A 27,138-nucleotide genomic window follows, 5' to 3' on the forward strand; every position below is an offset into this window, starting at 1 on the left:
TTCGCCGCCGTCGTGCCTTCGTAATGCTCGATCGCACACACACTCTCCCTCTCTCTCTCTCTCTCTCACACACACACACACACGAGGAGGTGAAGAAGAAGAAGATGGAGATGGAGATGGAGCAAGAGCACTCTTCTATTGCACAAATGAGAGAATGAGTAAAAATTAGGTTTAGTTGGCTTTTATAGGAGCTCACCCCATTCACACTTGGGCGCCCATGCTTAGCCAACTAACCCTAGCATGTTCGTGTTAGAGTGCGCCTCTCATCGGCGATCACTCCTACCCTTTTCCTATTGGTCCGACAAGTCCGGTACCTGACTCTAAATAATACAACGTTTATAGATCATAGGGTGTCCGTGTGCCATGAGGGTTAACACTCAGGAAGCTCCCTAGATGTTGATGCTTGTGACTTACCTTTGGGTCTAAGACCTTCTATTGGAACCTCTCCCCTTAAGCACTTGAGTTTCCTATACTTCTCAGCAACCCTAGTTTCAGCTGCATCAAAAGTAGCAGGTGCACCCGCCTCAACTTTTACCTTAAGGTCAGGAAAGAGTCCGGCTATGAACCTCTCCTTCTTTAAAAATTTTGCACCATCACCAGGGTTAGCAACATTTCGTATCCATAGAGCCCAAAGATGTAGAAACTCTTGCTTGTACAAGTAGTAGTCATCTAAGTCTTTTTGCTTATGAGAAACAATGTCTTGCCATAGTTTTTGAGTGTTTTGGGGATCAAAGAAGTATCTCTTAAAACGATTCAAAACTTCTGTGTAATTCCCCTTAACTTCCTCAGGCAAAGAGTCAAACCAAGTACTAGCATCTTTCCTAAGGACCACCTCAAACATTTCTACATGTTCTTGATCGGTTACTATCCTCTTGATACGGCAAGACATCTTGAAATTTGCTAAAAATAATTATGCATCCTCTCCAGGCTCTCCAAAGAAAAGAGGATATCCAGACATTTGACGTTGGCTCTCCATTATTATGAAAGATTACAACACGAGTTACAATAAGGGATACAATAGAGATTTAGAACCACTCGCCTGCAAATGAAGAAGTAAGAAAATACCAATCTAGGTTTTCTTCTTCAGCTATCCAAGCTTCAATGAGGTCTCGATTTGTTTGATCAAAACAAAAAGGTAGACTATTGATGAGCTCTAAGAAGGGTTGAAATTCTTCAAAGCTAAGGCGATAAATAGAAATCTCTAGAACTTCATTTTCTGGATCCAAAAGAGCAACCACGTCCCAAGTGATAAATTGCACTTGCTCTACAATTCCCAACGCACAAGCGGTTTGTATAAAAACTAGATCTTCATGCTCGTCGAAGGCCGTGAGAAAGTAGCAATTGACTAGGAGCTCCTTTCCTTCGAGTTCCACACAGTCGGAGTGAGGCAACCTTCTCACAATTTCATAAAGAACATCCTCATCAAGTCCAATCAAGTTTGCAAGATTTAAAGACTCCACTTGTGCTACAAAATTCCTGGACAAAAACTCCTTAGGATTATGGTTAAATCATTCAAAAGCATAAAGAGATTTACAATGTCTCTATGAACAAAGTGTCATAGAAAGTAGAGAAGGATGAGAATTTATACAAATTTGCAATCTTCTCTATGCTCTCTTTATTAAGACAAGCTCTGAATAGCTCCCTATCTCCTTTGTTGAAAGCGAAAGGAAGACTATTAATAAGACGCAAATGGGGGAAAAATTCATCAAATGTGAGTCTATGAAGCATGAACTCTGGCCGCAAGTTTCCTGAAGAGTCTTCCTCAATGGTGAAATGCACTCGCCAAACGCCAAATTTCACTCTATTTACCAATCTTAGGGCACACACTAGTTGGATGAATGCGCGGTCTTCCTTAGTGCCCAACAACAAGAGGAAAATGGAATCCACGCGTAGGACCTTTCGTCTTAACTTCACCACCCTCTTGTTATGAGGGAGACGCCTTACTACTTGCTCCTGCAACTCAATTGGTAATAGAGCTAGATCTCTAAGGATTGAACTTTCACTGCACACACATTCCCTGTTAGAACAAATGATCTTTTTTTGTTTCTTGTAACAACTTGGACAAAATATAAAAAAACATACACACTTTGCCGGGTTGCACTTCATTTTAAAATAAAATGAACACATGTACATCAAAAGAAGTGTGGTAGTTGATGAGAGGTAGAATGACAGGGTTTGGTGATGCAAGAATTTCTCCTACTCTTTGGGCACGAAACATGAACACCATTCGTTGTTGAAAATGGATCTTTCTACTAATTGCAACGTTTATTCTAATGTGTGGAGTAAAATGAAAGGGAAAAACCTCTATTCCTGGGCCATTATCCATGGCCTATGCATGTCCTAATGCTTAAAATAACACAAAAATATAGACGTCCAAGCTAATATCGTACCTAATGAGAGGTAAAATAAAAGGATTTACCGAAGTGTTTATCTCGGCTAACCTAAGAGGACCTAAAATCCTACGAATTACCCGTTGAAACTGCAACTTAGTACTAACAATTATGTGTATCTTTTGCCTTGCAATGGGAATGAAAGGATCATACAAACTCTCGTGATTCATGCAAACTACTTGACTATGCTAAAAGTTGATCCTACACAAAAACATACACGAGTTGTTTTCCTCAGTGGGGGCACCAATTTGAAGCGGTCCGGGGCGGGCAACAAGAAGAGCAACCTCTAGACACCCTTCAAGGCTCCCGTGCTGCTCAATGGGGCTGGGGCACAACACAACACAAACCAAAACAACAAACCCCCAGCCAAATCCCAACTACACAAGGGGCACCACCTAGTTTAAGAGCGAACTAGGACGCAAAAGAGGAGAATCGTTAGAGCAACCCACAAACAAGCAAGGAATTTACACTAACCCTAACACCAATGGAATACTCTCACACACTAAAACACGAGAGAGAGAGAGAGAGAGAGAGAGAGAGAGAGAGAGAGAGATGGTGCTCGGGCTGCTTTGAAGTGTATCGTTAATGATCAAGCAAACATAAATATATATATGTAAGAAAGAGAGAGAAGGGGGAAGGGGGTGCTTGTTGCACTAATGCCTTCTTACAAATCTGTCATGACCAATCAAAGTGAGATTAGTATTTGTTCAACATAGCCTGAGTAAATTACACCACAACAAATCACAAGAAAAAAGCCACCCCAATCACTGTCTTAAGGCCAGGGGAGTCCTCTCCACCCTGTCGCCCTCTTACAGCATGTGGGATTTATGGCTAAATTGATAACAATACCCGGAGACAAGCTATCAAGAACTTAAATAAAAAACCAAGACACTTACACATCATTATTGTCCATGACTTCACGTTGGAAGGGAGACAAGGTATCCATGCTTAGTCCAAATTCACCCTCCTTGATTCAACAAATGTTGGGCTTACTCTAGTAGGAGAAATGATAGATTTCCTACTCTCAATTTAATGATCACTCTCTCTTACAATAGCATAGAGTTCCCTTGCTAATCACCCCTAATACAACACATACATATGCCTAATGCCAATGAGATTCCACTCAAGAGCTCCTTCTCAAGAGGTTGAGCTTGGCTTCTCAAGCTATAGCATAGTGGTCTTTCTTCTCCCACCTTTTTATGCTAGCTACACCCTCCTTTTATAGCAATTTTGAAGGCTAGGGTTACTCCTCTAACCATGGTTGGGTTAGATTTTCAGCAATTTATCTAATTTCTTTTGCTTGGAATTATCAAGAAGTTGGTGGGGAAAGAGAGAGGAGAGAAATGGAGGTGATAGGACTTTTCATAGTGGGTTAGTGTTAGTAGAGTTAGTATTAATTTACAAATGGAATTGGATATTTACAATGGGAGTATCCATGTAGGATACAAATAAGGAAGAAAAACTCTTAAAAGGTAAGAAAAGGTGGATTTCTTACAAGGTTGATGCTCCAAGTGTCTTGAGTAGGGCCAATTTTGACGCTTGTTGACGGTCCACTAGCTTTGACGGTACATTTTTTCTCCACTCTTGACCTTCCTTGAGAGACAAGGTAATTGAAGCTGAGTAATCAACCACCATGATGCTGTCTTTTAAGAGAAGAGGTTAAATTTTGTGGTTTTTTTGATAGATATGGGTAATTTGGAGGAGGAAAAATGAGATTAGGTGGTCAATTTTGGAATGGAATTGTGTGTGGGAGGTATAGGTTCACCATGGTTTCTCTTATTCTTCAAGGTTGAGGAGAAGGTGAGTAGGGTGTAGAGAGGAGTGGTGAGAGAGGTGGGGATGATGAGTGGAGAAGTGTGTGTGAAAGAGGAAAATGATAAAGTGGAAGAGAGAGTGTGGCTGCATAGCATGGGAAAACTGGGGTCCACTAATAAAATCATAGCTCACAGCTCGTAGCTCAAAAAAATATGAAAAAATTTGAGGCAAAAGTTCAGCCCACGAGCTACAACTTTTGTTTGTATCACCTTTTCAAATTCGGAGAGTAAGTGAACTTTAAAAATTCAGCAAAACCGACTGTTTTTTTCCACTGCACAAAGTCCTTGTGGGGTCCTTCTTTGGATGATTCTTTTGAATACCTCCAAGAGTGAGCCCTCCATAGTGCATGTATGCATGCCACCTACCCTTGACCTTATTTGGTAGGTCTATAATTGAAGATATTGTTGAGATCATGATATAAGTGACTAGTACAAATAAGAAAATCAAATATTGAGGGGTCTAAAAAATATGTACATGTCAAATATGAATAATATAAGTGGAAAAAATATAAAGGGGTCAAAAGAAATCTCTCTCATTATGAGGCTACCATAAAAAGATAAATATTTTTGGTGTTCTTAGTTTTTAGAAAAAAAACAAAATAGATGTAGGAAGGGAAAAATCACAATAGTGAAAAAATATACACATAAATAAAACTAGTTTTTTTGGATTTTTGTTGGGGTGGAGTTACACCAAATATAAAAGAAGCTTACATGAAAATATTTCTATATGGAATAAAGAGTATGAAAAATGGTAAGAAAAATTGTGGTAATGGTGAGGCAATGTACAGAGCATAAATAACACACACCTAGGTAGAAATATTTAAATAAATACCAAAATAATTATGAAGAAATCTTTTATTTAGGCCCTATATACAAAGAAATATTTACATACGCATGGGCCATAATATACTTATATTTTTTATTTTTTTGGCTCAACTAGCCCAATGATTAGCTAATTGAGGGTTTTTTATTTGAGTAAGGAGATATGGGAAAAGTCCCCTAACTCACACGTACCTATATACAGTGAAAGGGTGAGGGTAACCACAGTGTTTGAGTGATTTGATAGGGTGAGATAACTCACTATGGCAATTACAGAGAGCCGAAAAACGGCTATCAGTATGATTGGGGAGTTATTTGTGTTGAGGACCAATTTACCTCTTTATCATGGCCGGGAAAGTTTGGCTCAAGAAGAGGAGTTTTTGCTAACAGGAATCATTCCAAAGGAGATTAAGAAGTCTAAGAAGTATGTCTTTGTGCGTAGAGCATACATGTACAAATTGATTGGTGATGTCTTATACATGAAAGGGGCTGATCTCGTGTTGAGACGTGTACCTTGGCGGGAGGAGCTTTACAGAGTGTTGGAACAGAATCATGAAGGCGCATGTGGCGGACATTTTGCTCTAAAGATCACCTTGCATAAGATCTTGGAAGAGGAGTATGTCTGGCCTAGTTTGCACAAGGATGTTCACCATTGGTGTAGGTCTTGCAATAGGTGTCAAGAATTTGGGAAGAGAGTGTTGAAGCCAGAGCTACGAAAAACCATTATGGCGTTTGATGTGTTTGAAAAGTGGGGGATTGATGCAATAGGCCCATTACCTATCACAAGCAGGGGCAAAAGCTATATTTTGACTACAGTGGACTATCTCTCTAGATGGGCAGAGGCTATAGCAGTAAAACAGATCACTACAAAGGATGTGGTAAAATTTTTGTATGATGAAATATGTTGCAAGTTTGGGGTGCCACTAGAGCTACTTTCATATAAGGGGCCAGGATTTAGAGCTAAATTGCTAGATTTTTTATGCGCGAAGATGAAGATTAGGCACCAACATACCATTCCTTATTACCCACAGTGTAATGGCTTAAATGAAAGATTCAATGGTGAGTTGGTACAAATTCTTTCAAAAGTGACAGAGCACCAAAGAAAGAATTGGGATTTGGAGTTGCCTAGTGCATTATGGGCTTAGCGTACTTCGGTGAAGACAGGTACAGGGTTTACTCCATTTCACTTTGGTATATGGAAAGGAAGCACTATTGCCTGTGGAGGTAGAGTTGCCTGCGGTCAAGATGTTAGAGAAGTTGCTTGGGCCACCTAGTGATGCATTCAAAGAGCGGCTCTTACAGTTACAAGAGGTTCATTTGGATAGGATGAGCGCATTGGAACATTATGGGCAGATGCAGGATAAGGCTTTGGCAAAGATAAATGAAAAGGTCAAAAGTAAGGATATGAAGAAACATGACTTGGTTTTGCGCTACAACAGTAAGCTAGACAACACCTTCCAAAAGAAGTTTCAAATTAAGTGGGAAGGCCCTTTCAAGGTAGTGGAGTGTTTTCCAAATGGTACATATCAATTGGCTAACCTGGATGGAATTCTGCATAAGTCTAGGGTAAATGGATTGCGTCTTAAATTGTATCATGCCAGGTTATTGATGGTGGAGCAAGATGAGATGTCTGTGGAGCAAGTAATGTTGGTGAAGGATGAGGAGACTTGTGACGTTGCGAGTCTCATGTCGCTTTTTGCTGCTGCTGATCATGAATGATCTAGCAGGCTAGGGGATGGGCAAATTATGTCAGGAGTTTTTTGGAACGAGGGATCGCGCATATACACATACACATGCATGGTGCATCGAATAAGGAATTGTCCATTTTCCAAAGCCAGGTGGTTATGTGGGGTCCACGTGTGTACAGGTAGGACAGCATGTACATAGTGCATCGATTTTCACTATCACCAGTACCAGTGTGTTTTTTCTATAATAATGAGGAGTTGGTAGCGCGTAAAACTTCTCGAGGAAGCTATCTGCGGGCTGACGACATGAGGTAAGCAGGTGCGTCAGATGGCATCTAGTGGCGTTAGGAGGTCGAATGGGGTCAATATTTGCACGTGGATGAGTACGGACACAACGTGGGTGTTTTCTTGTGATAATTATGCAGAAAGGTCATCATGAGGACCATATTTTGGGGCCACTTCACGTGGTGGCGGGATGCATTATTGGAAAAAGTTGAGTGCCAGGTGTGCGGATGGATGCAGCAGGGTGACAACTATGCACTACGAGGTCAGGTTTTGGCATGTTCGGGGTCCGTTTGAAGTCATCTAAAAGGCCAAGGGTGCCCAACTAAAAAATCTAAGTGTGGGAACTGAAAAGCAGAGAGAAGACCAGAAAAAACGTGGAGAGAAGAGGAGGAACAGCCGCAACTGTGTTTTTGTTGTTTTTGGAGCCTGTTTTGGCCGTAAACTGCTCATCCGAGGTCGGATTTGAGCAGTTTGACATTGTAGACTGGGGTTTTGGGCCGTTCCAAACGCGATGGCGCTGTCCATTTTTCCAAATTCCTCACTGTTTTTCTGCTATTTTGGTCGTGTAAGTTTCTCATATGAGCGAAGCTTCTACTCCAGTTTGTGATTGTATCTGGCTTATTTTACCCATATTGTGTGAGCTATTTGCCCATTGGTGTTGGCCCAAGCTCAATTGTATCTAAACATCAGAAATTCTCCTCTTTTGAGCTGAGTTTTTGAGAGTGTGTGTGTGTGTGTGTATCTCTCTGTGTGGAGTGAGCAAACGGATAGTCTCTCTCCTCTCACTCCAAAAGTGTGTTCCTTGTCTCGGCCAGGTGTGTTGTGTAAGCCGAGTGGTGTCCCATAGTGTGTGTGTATATCCTTCCAAGAGTGTGTGTCGGGTCATTATAGAGGCGTTCTGTGTGTTTCCATCCCGCTCACACGGCTAAGTAAGATTGACTAATGATTAAGGCTTTATCTCTTCTACCTCATAGTCGAGGACAATTATGATTTCAAGAGAGAGGTAATGCCATAAAATCTAATATCTAACCAGCCCAAATGATACTAATTTTAATGTGGGAGAATAAACGGGAACAAGGGTTAAGATATAGACATGTGCTTATAGATCTATCTCAGCACGGAGCGAATGGTAAAGGGGCCCAAATGAGAGATGGTCTATCAAAGAGCAAGGCTAACCAATGGAGCATAAGACCTTAGGGTTAGCTTCATTGAAGACCTCCAATAGTTAGTGTAAAAGTCCTTTGTCCTTAGGTAAGCTAGGGATGAGCTTGTAGTGGGAACCCGGCCCAAGCTTGAGATGCTTGAGGTGAGAACCCGGCCCAAGCTTGAGGTGCTTGAGTGACTAAGGTGCTTGATGATTGAGATGCTTGAGGTGCTTCACATGCTTGAGATGTTAAGGATGTACTTGAGGTGAGAACCCAACCCAAGCTTAAAGTGCTTAAGGGCCAAGCTTGTAGTGGGAGCTAGGCCTAGGCTTGAGGGGTTTGAGGTGTCAAAAGTCAAAGATCCAATCTCTACAAGGATGGAGCGAGCCCTACATAAGGGGGGATGAGAGAGAACACCCACACACTCACACAAGGCATACTTGGTACAAAGAAAGCATAAGGGACACTTGTCAAGTTCCTCCTCATGTTGCCCTCATGGTATGCTTGAAGCCTATTGGTTGGCCACCCATGGGGTCCAATGATAATTTAGGAGATTTAATTAATTGTCTTTGCATTTATCAAGTCCTCTCTCTCAAAGGGGAAAGGGGGACACTTGTCCCAAGGCTACCCTTGTTGCTTGTAATGCTTCCTGCTTGTTGTTGGCTAGGCATGGAGGGGTCCAATGAGCTTCAAGCATGAGCTACAAGGGGGGGTCAACCAAAGAAAGCTAGGGGGTATACTCTCTCTCACACACTCTCATTATGCATTGTGCAAAGTGCAAGAGCTCCCTCTCTTTCTCCAAGCAAGTAGAGCACCAACACTCTTGGCTATAAAGTGCAAATCGAACCAAGAGCCATGCTTCAATGCTTAAGCTTTCCATCTTCTCCATCTTCATTACTATGCTATTATGTATGCTAGAGAGAAGAGTATGATAAGTGAGGAACTATTTCTTTCTCCTATGAAATGTTTCTTCTTCCTCTTCCCTACCCTCATTCCCTACTAGCTCTCTCCACCTTCAAAGGTGTTTGAGATCTTGGGACTACAGCTTGGGATAGTTAAAGCTTTCTTCAAAGTTTATGTTATGCTTGTGATGCATGAAGCTTTCCATCTTCATTGCATCACCTAGGTCACAAGGAACACAAAGATTGTATTGTAATGTCTCTCTTAATGGGAGAAATTATAATACAAATGCCTATTGGAGGGGGGACCGGCTATTGTAATGTAATGTCTCTCTTAATGGGAGAAATTATAATACAAATGCCTATTGGAGGGGGGGCCGGCTTCACATAAATCCGGTCCTCAATTGTTGTCATGCTCTAAATTCTCTCTCTTGCAAAAGTATTGTTCATGCCAAGTTAACTAATTGCTATGATTATGTTGCTATCTTCAATTATGTTCACCTGCTATGCTCACAAAGTAATTTCTTAAAAGTATTCTCATTAATTTCCGCTACTCTCAAGTTAATAGGCCGATTCCATTACACTCCATATGAAAATCGTGAAAGCATAGTGGAACCCCTATCCCTTCCTAAAAAACATAGTGCACAACGTTCTCTCTTGCCGATTCTTCGAGTCTTCTCAATGCAAGCCATGTTCTTCTTCTTCTCTCTCTCTCTCTCTCTCTCTCTCTCCCCCCCCCCCCCCCCCCCAAACATGTAGCCTTTTAAATTTATGTTCTATAGTTTTTATGCTCATTCAATTCTCTATGCACTTTCTGTTGTTGCACAAAGTCGATGTGATTTAAGTTGATACCATAAAGCATGTAAAACCTTATTGCACATAATAAAGCATTTAAGATATGGTTGTCGCTACCTTGAATTGGATGCATACAGAATACTAACGCATGTTATCCCTTTGGAGAAAGGAGGAGGGGGGGTTACCCCTGAATGATAATCCTTCTTGGCCGCAACAACGAACAAGTCACATACTAGTAGCAATATTATGATGACAAACTTCTTTTTTTACATTTTTTGTAGGTCCTTGTGATAGGGTGTTGACATTTGTTTACCTCCCTCTTTAAAAAAAGGGACATTGGGTATCGGGTCACACACAATCTTTCCCATCCAACTTCACTTTGTTGTTTTCTTAATTTCTCACAATGCGTTCCAAGTGTTTTTTCATTTATAAATTTTGGCCCGTAGAAGGCCATAGGGGAAGGTTGAGAAAATGTGCATCTTTTGAGTCGTTGATACAGATGGTGGACAAGTCTCCTCTTTGATTGAAAATGAAGGTTTTATAAATATTTTATCTTTCATTTATCATGTAAGTGTTATTTACATAACTATAAATTGGTCCTTTTACTCAATGCTCACTTGACTTCCCTCAGGACTATATAACACATAGCATTTAAAGAGGGGGGGTAAGGGGATCAATGGCAGGGAACTGGAATGGGGCTTATCGAGGGGATCTGGACCATGCATACCTGTAAAAACTAAACCTGGACAACGGGGGGGGGCTGGGCAGGCTAGCCAAATTCAAGCGGGATAAGGCTGAGGGAAGTGCCATGTCATCAGGGTGGAAATTTGAATTTGGGACGCTTTTCAGGGGGGTCGACAGGCGGGGAGGCCACGTTGTTGGGGTTTGGGCAGAGAGGCCACGCATTATCTCTGAGAGGCAGGAGGGTAGAGGGAAGAAGCCACAATAGGTATGGAGAGCAGACAAATGCTGGACCTCAATGTACCTTGGGAGGCAAAACAAGTTATGGAGTCCATTGACTTAAACGTAACCTGGAAGGCAGAGGGAGATCGAGGGATGCCGGGCAGGATGGAGGCACGATTGGATGCTTTCAAGGATGGGGAGAAACAAAAGCAATATCATATATTTGATTTGAATGAGGAGTTGGAGGAAGGCAACTCGTCATCAACAAGCTCAAGTAGTGCTTCCATGGAATTAGGATCCCATTCTAGTGGTGGTGACCAAGTAAAGGAGTTTACCGAATTCCCTTCAACCTTCCTTGCAGATTCAATCCATAGGAGGAAACCCATGACCCAATCTTTTGACCCAGAGTTGCATGCTTCTCACCATTTCTTTAGCTTTTCTCGGGAGAGGTATGACCTTATGCTATTAGATCTTCAAGGGATTTGTAAGCCAACATTGGGTATGTTGCACAATGTCGGCATGCATGATGTAAAACGGTGGAACAAGATGAAGGACAATCTTGTGATCCGAGGATCCCCTCGGCATGGATCAGTTAGGATCTTCTTGAAGGGTCTCCCTCCCAGAGCCATTGCACCAAAGGAGGAGTGTACAACCATTACAGAACAATATCATGTCGACCAGCAAGGGGCTCATTTGAGCATGTTGGAAACTATGAATCAAATGAAAACTGCATGGTGCACAGATATCAAAAGGCATGGCATACCTACTTCATTCATTAGAGATGCGGTCAAAAATTGTCAGGTATGTAAGAAGGATCCTATCCTCCAATCTGAATCGCTTATGTTTCAGAAGGTTGGAGGGAAGGGCAATGCCGGTGAGAAAACTCCAAGTGAAAAAATTATTACAGATAGATTTCATGTGTGTGATGTGCTGGAGAGTATTATGATAAACCATAAAGTCACGCTTGTTAAGATAAGATCAGCCAAGGTAGGCGAAGGAAAGGTAGAGGACTACTATGTCTGTCATCGTGGTGGTTCAAGAAGGCATCATGGAGAAAACAAGCGTAGAGAGAGGAAAACGAAGAAGTGCGGTTGTCCTTTCAAGGCACAGGTTCAATTCAGTGAGGGAGTTCATGAGGTCACGATTTTGCTTCGTGCTACGCATGAGGGCCATGGTCCTAGCTCTCGGGCTGACTTATATCATCTACGTGTTCATCCAAGTGTGCTTCAATGTTGCATGGAGGATTATTTTGATGTTGGAACATGTCGCCATGTTGCCAAAATGTCAGTTTCAAAAGAAAACTTCCACAAGCAACGAGCATCCTTGTTAGATCGCACAACTTTTCGATTCTTCATGATCTCAAAGGAGGTCCAACAGTTGGCATATAGCCTACGGCATGAAGGTAGCAAGATAATTTTCTTTTCCTGTCACCCCTTTAATTATTTAACCATTTTGTTTTCTCTAGGTCGTGCATCTGGGAATGATTGGTTTGCAATGTACATGGAGGCTCTAAAGTTACAAGCCGCAGGGAAGGTACTTTGGAGTGCCCTATCTTCATTTTTATGTTTTCCTTTTTCTTATGTCCTTATTTAGTTGCTTATTGCTTTTGAAAGGTCGCATATGTGCAACCATACAACCCAAATGCTTTGCAAGACGTCAACAAGCCGTTTGTCGCCATCATTCAAGATGATTGGATGCTTCAGATGTGTATTCGATTCTCACAACATAATGCATGGGCCGTGGACAGCACATTCAATACAAACATTTATGGGTTGCCATTGTATGCATCTATTTTGCCAAATCAAAATGGTACAGGGATTCCTTTGTGGTTGATGATGTGCACAAGTGACCCTGGGACATGTCAGGAGAGCGTTGCCCTTGAATTGACCATCCGGATGATATTCTCAAGAATGGGCAGCATACGACCGAATGCAATTGTGATAGACAAATGTCCCCAAGAATTGAATGCCATCTTGAGTGCCGTCAAAGATGATCCTGCTTGTTGGGCTGAACACAGTGAAGGACAACGAGTCCAAGTAACATGTCATGTCCTGGTTTGTTGGTTTCATGTCAAAAAGGCTTGGGTGGAGAACCTTTTTCCGCAAGTGCCAAGACACATGCAAGACCATGTTTATTCTTCAATGTGTAACTTGATGCACTCCAGCTCCGAGGACGACTTTGAAGCTCGCTTTCATCGCCTCTTGCTGGACTACTCCAATCATGAAAATATTCAACGTTATGTCTCCAATGGATGGTGCTCGAAGTCATGCGTATGGCGTGAGTGCTGGCCGAAGTTTGGACGTCTTTTTCCCCATGGCAATGTGGACACAACGAATTTGGTGGAAAGACTATGGCAATATGTCAAGTATACTCTCTCGGATGCGAGGATAAATAGGCCAGCCTTGGATCTACTACATGCACTTGTTGGCAATGCGAGGAGTGGAAGCTGGATGGGAGGAACTCTCTTGGAGTTCTTCAAGCAAAAGCAAGAGCTAGGTGAGCTATTGTCCCACTCCTTGGACTTTCTCTTCGATCTACCTCTTAGTAAAGTTCATGGCATGTTCATTGACAGCGGATTCTGGACGATTTGCTGTGTATGGTTCAAGCAAGAGTGAAACAAAGGCACTAACTGCTGGGGAGAAGCTATGTCAACGATACAAGACTAATCCTGAAACTCTTCGGGTGGTGAACGAATCTACATTACTCTTCAAGATTCAAAGCATGACATCAGACTCTTGGTACCATGTGAGCATGCAATCCTCGTACTGTGATTGCCCAGACTGGTCCTCCCAATGCAAGTATCTATATGGGCTTCGGTTAATACTTCAAAGCTATTTTCCAATGCTTCATGCAATTTTACCTATTGTGGATAGCGTGCATGCAATGGCTGACCTTGGAACCAGCGATGGAATGCAACAATGTGCCCAAGTCTTTGAAACAGGGAGTGGATGTGATGACAAAGCACTGGATACTGATATGAATGGCATTGGACCATACTTGCAACAGGTTGACATGGAGATAGTCAATTGTATCGACAAATCTAGGGAGTTCTTGCGACAATTGGCTGATGTATTACCACAGTGGACATTGCAGCAAAAGGAGGTTGCTATGAAGAAATTAAAGATCTCTATGGAGAACTTGGAGAATCTCCATGAGCCGGAGGAGATCAGCTTGCCAAGAAAGGGTAGCATCAAACAAATCCAGGAAAATGTCACACAAACACGGCTTGGGCATGGCAGGCTATCGTGTATCATTGATGGCATAGGTGAGGCAGTTGAAGGTTGTCCAGAACTAGCAAAAAAAACTAGAAACACAGGTTCCTTGAAACGTAAGCACCAGCGAGGGCGAAATCGAGTGCGTTTTGAGAAATGGCAACGTGTTAATTGCCGGCATTGTTGTAGCAAAACCCTTCTTGTTGATGGCTCAAATATAGTATGTTGCCATACATGCCATGCTTTGGTCCCTCTATCTCAGAAGCACATGTCTGCAAATTCAACTTCCCAGATCATGAACCACCTTGTACAGTTATAGGATGGTGAGAACCCGGCCAATGGTTCTATCATAGCATGTGACCACGAGGTATCGCATATTGATTGTGAACGACATCTCACTGTGAAGCTTGATGATGGACGGATATATGAGAAGATCTATGCCTCGCGGACACGAATTACTTTTATATGACTTGCGTGCGGTTTAGGGTCATCCTCATATGTCATGCCTCATTGGAACTTTGCAAGCTATGTATGTTTTGTGAACATGACTTGGACAATTGCAATATATTTGTTTTTGGAACAATTAGATTGATATGATGTGGTCCCCAAGAAGCTAAACTAGTTTGTAGATATCCTAAAGTTCATTTGGGTTGTCTTAATCTGGTTGTTTGTTCTTTATCACTCGTAAGTGGTCGCAACAATGAAGTGTTGTCTCTTTGATATCACCAGCAAAATGAAACCATAATGCATCAACACAAGGTCTTGCATCTCTATATAGGGCTATAGGTTGAGCCCAAAAGGGTCATGCTTCAACTGATCTTGATGGCGATTTTGCTAGGTTTAGGATGCGTGCACATCAGCCATGTACATATGCTTTTACCAATTCTGGGATTCTGATTTTTTCTCTCGCTCTTGCTAGGTCTTGCATCTTCCAAATCAGCCTTAGAAGAAGGTCCTTATAGTTTCCATCCATACACAATGGGACCTTGCCATAATCTCGGACATGACCATAAACTGATTGCCAAAAGCTCACACAAAAGCATGACTTCACCATAAACACACACACATTCAGCATGACACTAAAAACAAACCTCGCCATAATGCCCTAAACGTAGGGTCGGCACAAACACCACCAATCGAACCTCGCCATCCCCGAAGAAGTTATGTAAGACCCGCATGGAATCTTGCTTGCCCAAAGTCGCATCCACAACAGAATACCACATAGAGTCCACAAGCATCACTTGCATGAGGACATCTGAGCCTAGTGTGTACTCCATCCACCTGTAAAAGTGAGTATGTTAAGCACATGTTTGCTCACCATAATGCATACCACTCAATAATAAAAACATGGCAGTGATTACATTGCAAATAGATTCATCGTGCGCGTGGATGCTTTATTTGATAAGATGAAGCGTAGAGCCTGATCATCAATGTCCACTCGTAGGCCAAAGCGAAGAGAGTTGAGCGACATAGGCACATGTGAAGAGAATCTACATCCAACATGCCACAATCATGAACATAGTGAGTATCAAACAATTAGAAAACTGTGAACATAGGGATGGTTGACAAAAGCCACCTGTACAAGGCCCGATTACTACGTGTCGGAGTGGCAGGGCTGATTTCATGGCCTACTTTTTCAACTGTCAGCTGGTTATTACCGACATAAAATAGGAGAGCCGACAAAGATGCATCATCAGGAGAGCCTATTTCAATAGCTTTCTCTTGTGTCTTCCCTCTTTGAATCGGAAGCTTTTTCTTTGTTGGAGTTGCAAGAAATGTAGGCTAGAAATGAATGCACATTTATTAGAACACATCAACATGCTGGATTTTTTTTCACCACTCTCAACACCTAAACAAAATTACTTATGCACAAAAAAGCAAAAGTTACAAATCCTAAACACATACATCCTCATCGAGCTTAAGATTGCTTAATGTCTCTGCAAGTCCTGGGCCCTCTTCTCTCTTGTCTTCACAATTCTCATTGTCGTCCTCTCCTTCGGAAGCATACTGGAAAGGGTCCTCATTGTCAGTGTCCTCCAAGGCTGCCTCAAGCCAAGGAGGAATATCATGCATCCTCTTCTGTGAATGTCCATAGCATGGTAGTTAGAGAATTAGTAGAAATGAATGAACTAATCAAACATGGTGTGCAAATACTATGAAAATTGATGACAAAAGAAAATCAAATTAGACAAATCGGAAACTTACACGTGTGTTGTAACCTTCATCAATGCGCTTTTGAATTTTTGCCAGCCGGAGAGCCTTGACTGCCATGTAGTCTCGCATCTTCCCAGCCACAAATTCCTCAATAAAAGCGGCCTCTGACATGTGCTAGTACTGATTTCCGAGGTCCTTCCATACTTGGTGAGCCCGTATGCGCGTGATGCGCTGATACCTTTTACAATTTTGCCTAAACTTCCTATCCTTGTCGCCAAATCTCTTTAAAGCTGCTTTATGCCAAGCTTTCACTTCCGGATTAGGCATGAGGTTTGCTCTTCTCTCAGCTTCTTTGTGGAGGGGGCGACCTCCAAGGCGCTTTTCAATCTCTACAGTGATTCCATGGAAAGTCTTGAGGTGAGACATCATCCGTAGTCTTTTGAAGATGAAGGCCGATCGCTTTGGCAATCAGCACTTGCACGGCATTGGCGTGCTAGCCGTCCATCAGGGAGCTCAATCTCTAAATAGACTTTTGGTTCTTGGATGTTGGCTGCCTCTTCTTGCTTTGGAAGATCCTCAAATACCTCCTGTGCTTCTCCCTTTGCTACATCCTCTGTCTCAACTCCACATTCCCTTGAGCCCACCAACTTCTTTCGCGGACGGATGTTTAGGCTCGAGGGTGTGCCCATCTCATGCAAGGTGTGCTTCCGTGGACTTCTCCTTGGTTGAGAAGTAGCCCCTTCTACATCGGCCTTTCCTCTTGTGAAGCGAGAGCAACCACCCCTTTGCCATGTTCTCTTCCCCTTTCTAGCAGGTGAACGAGCCATCCCCTAGCCACAACCTCAAGCCAAATTAGCTCATGAAAAGCATGACAATAATTCCCTCTATTTCTCTCTCTCTCTCTCTCACACACACACACAGACACACACAGTCAGCCACACAACGCACTCCCTTTCTTCACATGGCCAAGCTCATGCATAACCCCATGGTCGAGCCCTGAGATGCTTGCAGAAAGCATGCATGGAACCCACGCATCCAACCCTTCAGCGAGAAAAAAATTTGTGCTCACCTTCAATGCTCTGCCCACACAGAACGCATGCATCCCAACCTTCACAGCCAGCGAGGAAAGGAGATGCCCTCACCCCACTTGCTGCTCCTCCGCTTGGCCCTCAAACGATGTTGAGCTAGAGCGATGACCGGATAGCGATGACGGGATTATCCACCAGTAGCGCAAAATCCTGTAAGGACCCTCCCCCCGCCAAACCCCCGTATCCCCCCACCTGCGGGCTCACCATGCAACCAATCAGCAGCCGCCACGCGTCCCATGGCCCATGTTTTGAATTTGGCCAGCCTGCACAGCCCCCCCCGCTGTCCAGGTTTAGTTTTTATAGGTATGCACGGTCCAGATCCCCTCGATAAGCCCCATTCCAGTTCCCTACCATTGATCCCCTTACCCCCCCTCTTTAAATGCTATGCGTTATATAGTACTGAGGCTTGACTTCCCTTGCTTTTTGTCTTTGTTTACTTTGTAAATGGATCACTTCATTTAAGGACCTAATGACTTGCTTTGCAGCTTTTTTATTTAAAACATATTTTTTTGTTGTAAATTTTTCTTTCATTTGAAGGTAATTTGCAACTAAATAATTATAAATTGTCTTTAAATGAAAGAATTTCTTCACAACTAAGAATAGAAGAATTGTTAATTGTAAAAAAAATTGTCATTTAATGAAAGAATTTTTTCACAACTAAGATTTTTTTTCAACTTATGGTTTTCTTTTTTGTTATAGAAAAACTCACAATTGTGAGTGGATTATATTGAGCAACCCAAAAAATTACAAGGTTTTGTCATGCTCATGTTAAGCCATGACAACATCCAGGGATCATAATATACAAATGGTTTTAATATGCAAATGCTACCTTGTTACTTTAATGTAACATGTATCATTATTAGGGATTAGATTTAGACATTACCCATACTGATAAAATAATTTTCAAAGATAAAACTCATATATACATGTCACATGTAACACTTGATTGAGAAAATTTTGCAAGAAGAAAAATGTCATTAACTAGTGTCATCTTCATGAAATATTATTATTGTTAACTTAAATTTTCACACAAAATTACTTAAGCCCATCATTCCTTTGGAAATGTTTCTATAATGCAATGATCAATGTCATTTGATCATAATTCGATGTCATTTAAATGTCTATATTAACTCTAAAATCCCAACCTATATTTAAATAATCACAGTGCTTTCTTTACATAGTTCTCTACAACATTTATATCAAAAAACAACAAACTAAACTTCCAAGTTTTTAACCTGTTAGTTACCTTTTGCCATACATATATCACTCCCTTTATAATGTATGCTACTTCCAAATTGGGTTAAATCTGGTCAACCAACTTCTCCATGTTTCCCATTGAAAGAACTTGACCTATCAATCACCTTTTGCCATATATCTATGACTCCCTTTATAATATACCCTCTCTACAATATTACAAAATACAAACATAACCCTCATCTACTTTTGCATTACATTTCCTTACTTAATCTTCACTTTGTTTAATCTTTTGGAATATATTATAATCTAAATAGTTTATTGTTACATTTTTTTCAATAATCTAATATTTTTTTGTGACAATGTTTTAAAATGCTAGTGTCACTTTCATATTTTCTCTCTCACAAAGAACTCTTTATAATTAGCCCTTTAACAGCCTTATGTAGGCCATAGTGAACTTTCACCTTGGTTTCCATGATAAAATGCAAGAAATTGTATTAAAAAAAAAGGACTTAGACATAGGAAAGGCATGTAAGTCTTGGATACAATAAAAAAAACCTGCTATGGTTAAAGGGTTCAACATGTATAGGCTATAGCTACTCCCCCATTGAGCCCTAGGAATTGTTTTTGGTCACGTTGAGCTTCCTCGTGACTGAGCGACACACAAAATTTAATATTAAGGAGGGGTGACGGGATCGATGGCTCGGAAGTGCAAGGCAAGATCTTGAGGCGGACTAAACATGGGAAAATGGAGGCAAAAAGGAATCCAGGCAGCGCAAAAAATTAGCCCCCCGTCGGTCGGTTTTGGACCCACCACCTTGCAGCTCAGGGTTTGGGTCACATGGGCTAACCAACTCACCCGCGCACACATGTTGTATCCATGCCCGTTTTTATGATGTTTTATTCTAAGGCAACATGCATTGCCCGGATTTAGGAGGTTCAATTTGTGGCCAGATTTAGTTTTTAATGTGACTGTTGTGCAACTGCGATTGCATAGTATTTTGTGTGTGGACTTGGGAATCGTGGATCCCCTCACCACCCCACATTAAATTTTTGTGTTACTTAGTCTTGAGGGTTGACCTTCCATTGGACTATTGGAGCATGCAACTATCTACTCTAGGGCTCTTAGGATGGCTAATTGTCCAACATTATTTTTAGATCATAGAGTAAATGGGCCGGTAAGGAGACAATCACCATAAGGAGGATGGAAGGGCTTCCAGGGCTCTCTAGCTGGGAGAGTTACGGTGATTAATCACTTTCTATCTGCTTATATTTTGTTCTTTCTCAATTGCTGGCGCCCTCCGGACTCTCATCTTAGTACCATAAGCAAATACTGCAGGAGCTTCTTATGGGGGGGTGATCCGTTTAAGAAAGTTGCAGCCAAAGTTCGCTGGGATATTTGTTGTCTTCCTGTAGAAAAAGGGGGTCTAGGTGTAAAAGACATTAATAAGTGGGCAAGTAAAATAGTAGTTAAACTCATTATGCAAGCACTTGAGGATACTAGCCAAGAATGGGCTCTCCTCCTATTCAGGAAAATTAATAGCTTCGCTATGGCCAACTGGAAGCCTTGGCAGAAACATAGCTGGATCACTATTTTCTTTGGGCTATATCCCATCAAGGCTAAAGGGTCAGACCTGCTTGCATTGCTTTGGGGTGCGTGGAATACGGCAAGGGTTAATCTGTCAATTTTTTGGTCTACAAACAGGTCTAATGCTCTCCAACAATTCGACTCCATTTGGTGGGCTCTCTCCCCTATAACCCCTATCGCCAATCATCAAATAAGGACCACGGTTAGATGTCACAACAAAGGAATCACCACTTGGGAAGTTCTTTGGAATGGACAATTACATAGGTGGAAATCAGCTGAGGAACTTCTTCTCCAATTTCCCCTTCAACCATGGGAACTCTAGCTTATACTATCCAGAATTGAGGGCTTCCCTAGGTCAGAGCTATGGAAGCTTTCACTTAAAGAAAGTGTCCCACTCAGTGCCTTTGGATGGAAAGGAGGATTCAAACTCCAACACCCACAATTGAACCTCGGGGACATCAGACCCTCACTGCACAACACATTGAACAAACGATGGAACGTCAGCCTGGACAGGAAGTAGTGGATGTTCAAATTTAAGAAGCTATGAGACACTTCAATTCAACCCAATAGATCTGTTCTCCTTTGGCTAATTCTTCACAAAGCCCTGTGGACTGGAGAGAAAAACCTCAACGCAAGAGTATCCACGGGGATCTGTCTCAGGTGCAATGCAGAAGTGGAATCTATTTTTCATTTATTTTTAAGCTGTCCACAGTCTACTACTATTTTGTCCCCTTTAATTTTGTTCTTTAAAAATCAGTCTCTTGGAGACAACTGCTTCTAGGCGACTCTATAGGTATCTTGTCCTGCTACAAGAACCGAACTAGAGCTGAATTTTTATGGATTATTTGGAAATTGAGAAACAATCATGTGTTTAATGTGGCTTACCAGGCTCCTAGCCTGAAAGCGTTGTTTGTGGATTTCAATCTACAGGTGTTCAAAACAAAAGTCAATGAAGCCAACCTATACTATCTGAGGATGTGGATAATTAAAGACACAGAAAAAGCTCACATGGCAATGGAGGCTGAAGATAAGGAAGTCCCCATTAATAAGAGAAAGTTAGCTGAAATCAGGAACATGCTGGCGGCCAATCTGGAATCCTTCTGTGCGGCTTTTGATGTTATCTCCAAAGCTGGTAGCTTTATTGAAAAGGTTCAAGGAATGATTGATTCTCTGAAAGACTGATGATGAAAGAATGTATATGGTCGGGAAGTATGGTTAGCAATAGATGTTGTGTATCTAGCCAAAGTCTAACTAAAATAATGAGTCGGTTTTGTAAGGGAGAGTCTTCCTGGTATGGATACGGTCGGGTTATGGTTTGCAGGTATCCCATGGTTGTAATTTTGTCTCCCTTCTTCTTTCACCGCCTTGTTGGTAAAAAAAAGATAAGAGGAGGATGGACCCGCCCCTATTTTAGAGGCAAAAAATTGGAATACGTTGGGAATCTTGCCTATGTGCTTGCTTGCGATTTGCTAAAAATCATACTATTACTCGGGCTTGGTTGTCTCTAATGCTTCAATAGTGCATTGGACTGCATGCTTCTTCGTCGTATGAGTGCTATGCTACGTTGTTGGAGGAGGCGTGAATTCTACTGAGGAGTGTTCGCCTTTGCACACCCTTTGCGCCATTGAGGTGTTGGATCCACCGAGAGGCGCTCTATATTGGCATCTCTACCCTAGAAAGTAGCACACATGGGCCATTGGTTAAGAAATTGCCAGCCGATCATCCATGCCACGTGTGACGGGATATTAGCAGACCTTCGGAGACTAAGGCGCTATTAATTGGGACAGACAGTACGATGCGACCTGCATTTAATGTTACCAAAGTACATTGCTAAAGTGTGGGACATTATAAAGGATTCTGACTCACACAGACGCTCTCTCTCTCTCTCTCTCTCTCTGCAAAGTTCACATGCTCATCGGCGGTGGACACGATTCCTCTCTCTATACCTTGAACACACGCACTCCGTATGAAAACTTTGAAAGCGCAGTGGACCGCCCGCCCCCTCCCAACCCCTTCAGTGCACAACGTTCTCTCTTGCCGGCTCTTCGATGCAAGCTTGCATGGCGAAAGCGTTTGGTGAGACCTTGTGCCGCCAACTTGTTTAAAGCTTAGAAGTTAGAACCAGGAGCCATGCATGTTTTAGAGAGAGAGAGAGAGAGAGAGAGAGAGAGAGAGAGTAGCAACTAGCAAGATGATCCACGGAAAGAACTCTTTTGTATTCAATGTATTTTGGCTCTTTAAGATTTAATGCAGGCGAGGAATGCCAGTCTGGTGTCTCTCTCTCTCTCTCTCTCTCTCTGCCGAGTCTGCTTGTGATTTTCCTCCTTTCCAGGCTCCACATGATAAAAGCAAAGCCCAATTTCTTGAATTGACAAGAAATACATTATTTCGTTCTATAAATGCACAGTTTATCTCAGTTTTCCAGCATGCAGCAGGCAGACCTGCAGCAGGTAAAGGGAGTCTCTCTCTTTTGTTTCACACCTTTGGTAGCTAGTTTGCTCCTCAATTTTCGTAAGCTTTAATTAATTAGCTGCTGATGTTGGAGGTCCCTCCCCTAAGAAGGAAACCTGCGCTGTTGAATACTTGCATGCAACGTAGCATGCAGCTAGCACTGGTTAGTAGGCTTGGTACTAATTACCTTACCAGCTACTAGCAATTGATGGCTAATAAGATTGGTGACTTGCTTTGGCTTTAGGTTCGGTGACCAGCTTTGGGCAACTGGATTGGTGATTTGCGTTGTTCATCAGCTTTGGTACATACCAACTTGGCTCGGAGGTTTGATTTTCTTCCTTTGCAACTAAAACAATTGCATGTAACTATGCTCTTTGTCCATTAAGCAACTCAGGGCTTACATCTTTATATGCTTTCTTTCAGGGCACTTCACTAAGGAGTCCTTTTACAGCCAATATGCTGCCATACAACCAAGATCACCACTTTGGGAAGGTGGCAGAAAATGCAACCATGCCGCCAACGTTAGATGAGGCAATTGAGCGGAGTCAAGACTTCTTGCTCTCCCTTCAATACCCGGAAGGATATTGGTGGGCAGAGCTTGAAGCTAATGTAACCCTCACTGCACAAACCATAATGCTTTACAAAATTCTGGGCATTGATCACAAATATCCCATACATAAGATGAAGACCTACATACTACGGACTCAGCGTGCACATGGCGGCTGGGAGATCTTTTATGGTGATGGTGGTTGCCTCAGTACTACTATTGAGGCTTACATGGCCCTGCGCATTCTGGGTGTTCCGAAAACTGACCCTGTTCTCCAGAAAGCTTTGAAACTCATCCACAGTAAAGGCGGTGTCACTAAGTCCCGCATGTTTACCAAGATTTGCTTAGCTCTTTTGGGTTGCTATGATTGGAAGGGCATTCCCTCTTTGCCTCCATGGCTAGTGCTCTTGCCCAGCTGGTTTCCATTCAGCCTATATGACACCGCAAGCTGGGTGCGTGGTTGCGTGGTCCCTTTGACGATTATATTTGATAAAAAGCCAGTGTATAAGCTCAATCCATTGTTGTGCCTTGATGAGCTCTACTCAGAGGGTAAGGGAAAGGCCCGTGTCCACCTGTCTTTTATTCCTGGTGATTGGACTTCAAACTTCTTTGTGGGATTAGATCATGTCTTCAAGTATATGGAGAACCTGGGGGTTGTGCCATTTCGGCAATGGGGTATCAAGGAAGCGGAGAGATGGACACTGGAGCGGCATGAGGATTCCGGCGACTTTCATGGTATTTATCCACCCATGTTTTACTCCATTGTTTCCTATAGCCTACTGGGGTATGAGATCACAGATCCAGTTGTCCACAGAGCTCTTGAGTCGATGAGAGGCTTCACAGTGGAGAGGGAAGATGAATGTGTAGTGCAATCTTGTATATCTCCCATGTGGGATACCGCATTTGTCATAAGATCTCTTGCTGAGTCGGGCCTGCAGCCCGACCACCCTGCCTTGCAAAAGGCTGGAGAGTGGCTCCTCCAAAAGCAAGCCACTCAGCATGGGGACTGGTTTTACAAAAAGAGGACTGGCCGAGCAGGCGGGTGGGCATTCCAATTTTTTAACAGATGGTATCCAGATGTTGACGACAGCGCTGCCGTCTCCATGGCCTTGAATGCTATCAAGCTACAAGATGATGATGTCAAGAAGGGTGCAATAAAGCGCTGTGCTGAATGGATCTCTGTCATGCAGTGCAAAGACGGGGGGTGGGCAGCATACGACTGCGATAATGATCGGGAATGGCTCAATTGCACACCTTTTGGTGATCTAAAAGCCATGATCGATCCCAACACCGTCGATGTCACAGCTAGAGTGTTAGAGATGGTGGGTAGGGTAAAGGAAGCTGGTGATGCGTCGGCCATTTTGCCGCCAAGGGCAATTGCCAGAGGTTTAGCCTATCTAAGGAGAGAGCAGGAGACAGAGGGCTGCTGGTATGGAAGATGGGGGGTGAACTACATTTATGGCACAAGTGGAGCATTAATGGCACTGGCGCTAGTGGCGCCGTCGACGCATAAGGAGGAAATTGAAAGGGGAGCAAGATGGCTGGTGGAGGTGCAAAACAAGCGTGGAACTAAGGGAGCAAATGGGTATAGCCACACTAATGGTGCCAGAGAGGGAGGAGTAGCAATGAATGGTAATTGTAAGAACATGGGTGCACCAGAGGATGGTGGGTGGGGAGAAACATGCTTCAGTTACAATGACATAACACTCAAAGGCAGAAACGAAGTAAGTACGGTGTCGCAAACGGCATGGGCTCTACAGGGCTTGCTTGCAGCTGGTGATGCATTGGGTAAATATGAGGTGGAGTCCATAGAGCATGGGGTGCAGTATCTTCTATCCACCCAACGCAAGGATGGCTCCTGGTGCGAGAAGCACTTCACTGGAGGTGGCTTTCCACGCTTTTTCTACATCCGCTACCACCTCTATGCGGGGCATTTCCCACTTTCTGCTCTCGCCCGCTACCGGGATCGAGTTCGAGCTGGCAAAATGGCAAAATGAAGTCATCTACCGCATGATTTCCCATGCTCCATGAGCATCAAGCACATGTCTGGCAGGGTTGAAGGCAGGCATCTACCTCATGATTTCTCATTCTCAAGAATCAGCCACCATGTCTTGGCAGGGTTAAGGCAGGCAGCATAAGACTAAGTTTGTTTCTTGTTTAATTTTGTGGCCCATGATGTAATTAGTGAGCTCTCCTTGGAACAAACCCCCCCCCCCCCCCCCCCCCCCCCCCCCCCCCCAAACTTCTTCTTCCCTTCCTTTTCCTCTCTCCCTGCACATTGCACACACAGACCCCAATACATTTTTAATCATTTCAATTCCTTATTGTTAACTAATTGTTGCCTGCAAACTCCCTTGCATTTCTGGTGCCCAGCATTGCCTACTTATGGCATTTGATTTTCTTTGAATTGCTTGACAGTGTATTTTTAGTCCGTTTTAGAGTTGTTTTGGAGATCATATGATGGTTGAGCAATATGGCATTTGATTTTATTTGAATGGCTTGACAGTGTATCTTTAGTCCGTTTCATTCAAAGGTTGGGTACTTTCAGTTAAATGTTCTTTTTTTGGGGTTCTAATTATTAGAGGGCTCTTCCCATAAATATAACACAAGAAGATTTAGAAATTTTCTCATGTAGGGAAAGGGAGCCTTTTCAATGTTTTTCATACAATGCATAACATCATGGGCGTCTTCTCGGGAAGCACCGCATACCTAGCTAGGTACAATTGGGGGCAAGGGACCACCGGCCCCCCCACCGGGCCGGCGGCCCCCTGCCCCCAATCGTACGTAGCTAGGTATGCGGTGCCTCCCTCACAAAAGCTCATGATGTTGTGAGAATTTTCTTTTTTGTTTTAGGAGTTGGGCCGGGCACTCACCGGAAAAGTGCACAACAAGAAGAACGACCAGGACTATGCACCCATGCATAGGCCCGAACTGGATTGGGTAGGGACCAAAGAATGTAAAAAAAGAGTGGGCATTAGGTTTTTACCTGAGTATGGTCTTTTCAAAAGTTGGCAATGTAGACTTGAATTGGTAATTTGGAGACTTTGCACCTTTTGATTATTGTACACGAAAGGACTGTCCTACTTTTCTTGCACAGACAAGTACAAGGTACCATTATTATTGCGCCCTTTAAGGCATTTTCGTACTATCTATCTTGATCTCTCTCCAGAGTTCAAAATAGTCGTCCTTGCTCATTAATGTTTGGTGCATAAAGCTTGGGACTTGACGCTACCATTTAAATTTCAGCCTTTCAGGACTCAAAGAAAAAAAACCTTAAACCGAATCTGACCAGTTGGCAATCACCTCAATCCCCCTCACACTTCATTAGTTCGAGCCTGAAAAGAGATCACCAAAGCCCATTGACCATAGTCACTGGATAGCACACTTCATTTTCATTTAATAGGAGTAGGGAGGATTCATAGGTCAGCAAATGCCAAACCCTCAACTTTCAAGACTTAGTAACACCTAGCATTAATTGAAGGGGGGGTGTGAGGGGTTCTACGGTCAGGAAGTCTTCATGAAAGCCGGGGATATTGTGTCAAGTCGAAAAATAAACCCGAATACAAATAAAATCCCGAAAACCCGGGCAGTGCATGTTAATTGCTAATATAACCTCAATAACCTCATAAAAATGGATGAATCTTCACAATATTGCTATATGTGCAGATGAGGTGGTTAGCCCTCACATCACAAAACCCGGGTGCGAGATTATGGGTAAAATTGAGGCCGTCCATATGTAGTTCGCGTTGAGATCTCACCCTTGAACCCTGGCCGTTGATCAAATCAACTCCCCTCTTCAAATGGGCGGTGCCACGTAGTGGCGACTGTGAAAAACCCTCATGGATTGAGGTTTCACATGGTGACTCATCAGTTTGTCAACTCGCATTTTTAATGAGAAGTTGAAGTTTGAAGTTTTGGTGCTCGAAAAAAAAAAGGGAAAATTACCAAAATACCCCTCTAATTTGAGGAAATTCCCAAAATACCCCCGATATTTTGTCATAAATTCCCAGAATGCCCTTCAAATTTTCCAAAATTCCCAAAATACCCCTGCTTGTGAGAGAATTTCTCGAAAAATAATTTTTTTTGTAGGTCTTCACAAGAAGAGTGATTGTCTATCATACAAGATGCTAAAACTACAATTTGAGTTAATTACGTAGGCTTTGGAGATG

At 42.7% G+C, this 27,138-nt stretch overlaps 5 protein-coding genes and 2 pseudogenes across 5 annotated transcripts; 5 read left to right on the top strand and 2 right to left on the bottom strand.

Moving 5' to 3' along the window:
• LOC147425638 (uncharacterized) overlaps positions 1 to 10,781 on the top strand; it is a 189,870-nt pseudogene extending 179,089 nt beyond the window's left edge.
• A 2-nt stretch (positions 10,782 to 10,783) lies between these two features.
• On the top strand, positions 10,784 to 11,802 carry LOC147425639 (uncharacterized). Its single transcript, XM_086500091.1, has 2 exons — positions 10,784 to 11,722; positions 11,779 to 11,802. Exons 1-2 carry the CDS (start codon positions 10,784 to 10,786, stop codon positions 11,800 to 11,802), a joined length of 963 nt encoding a protein of 320 aa, XP_086356217.1.
• A 214-nt stretch (positions 11,803 to 12,016) lies between these two features.
• LOC147425640 (uncharacterized) lies at positions 12,017 to 14,416 on the top strand (annotated as a pseudogene).
• A 610-nt stretch (positions 14,417 to 15,026) lies between these two features.
• Positions 15,027 to 16,272, bottom strand: LOC147425641 (uncharacterized). Its single transcript, XM_086500822.1, has 5 exons — positions 16,153 to 16,272; positions 15,853 to 16,026; positions 15,524 to 15,729; positions 15,309 to 15,437; positions 15,027 to 15,228 (listed from the first exon to the last, which is right to left on the bottom strand). Exons 1-5 carry the CDS (start codon positions 16,270 to 16,272, stop codon positions 15,027 to 15,029), a joined length of 831 nt encoding a protein of 276 aa, XP_086356948.1.
• A 254-nt stretch (positions 16,273 to 16,526) lies between these two features.
• Positions 16,527 to 16,928, bottom strand: LOC147425642 (uncharacterized). Its single transcript, XM_086500823.1, has one exon. The coding sequence runs from the start codon at positions 16,926 to 16,928 to the stop codon at positions 16,527 to 16,529; it is 402 nt and encodes a 133-aa protein (XP_086356949.1).
• Positions 16,929 to 19,933: 3,005 nt separating this feature from the next.
• LOC147425643 (uncharacterized) lies at positions 19,934 to 21,153 on the top strand. The gene is given in 3 exon segments (XM_086500092.1): positions 19,934 to 20,121; positions 20,632 to 20,705; positions 20,708 to 21,153. Coding segments are annotated over 3 exon segments (708 nt in total).
• An 860-nt stretch (positions 21,154 to 22,013) lies between these two features.
• Positions 22,014 to 25,130, top strand: LOC147425644 (dammaradiene synthase-like). Its single transcript, XM_086499535.1, has 5 exons — positions 22,014 to 22,421; positions 22,517 to 22,585; positions 22,667 to 22,671; positions 22,719 to 22,746; positions 22,846 to 25,130. The coding sequence occupies exons 1-5, from the start codon at positions 22,371 to 22,373 to the stop codon at positions 24,964 to 24,966; spliced, it is 2,274 nt and encodes a 757-aa protein (XP_086355661.1). The 5' UTR covers positions 22,014 to 22,370; the 3' UTR covers positions 24,967 to 25,130.
• Positions 25,131 to 27,138: the final 2,008 nt, after the last annotated feature.

Source organism: Adiantum capillus-veneris, chromosome 25 (assembly GCF_014529385.1).
Source record: "Adiantum capillus-veneris isolate H3 chromosome 25, ASM1452938v2, whole genome shotgun sequence".
In the NCBI taxonomy this organism is placed as follows: Eukaryota; Viridiplantae; Streptophyta; class Polypodiopsida; order Polypodiales; family Pteridaceae; genus Adiantum; species Adiantum capillus-veneris.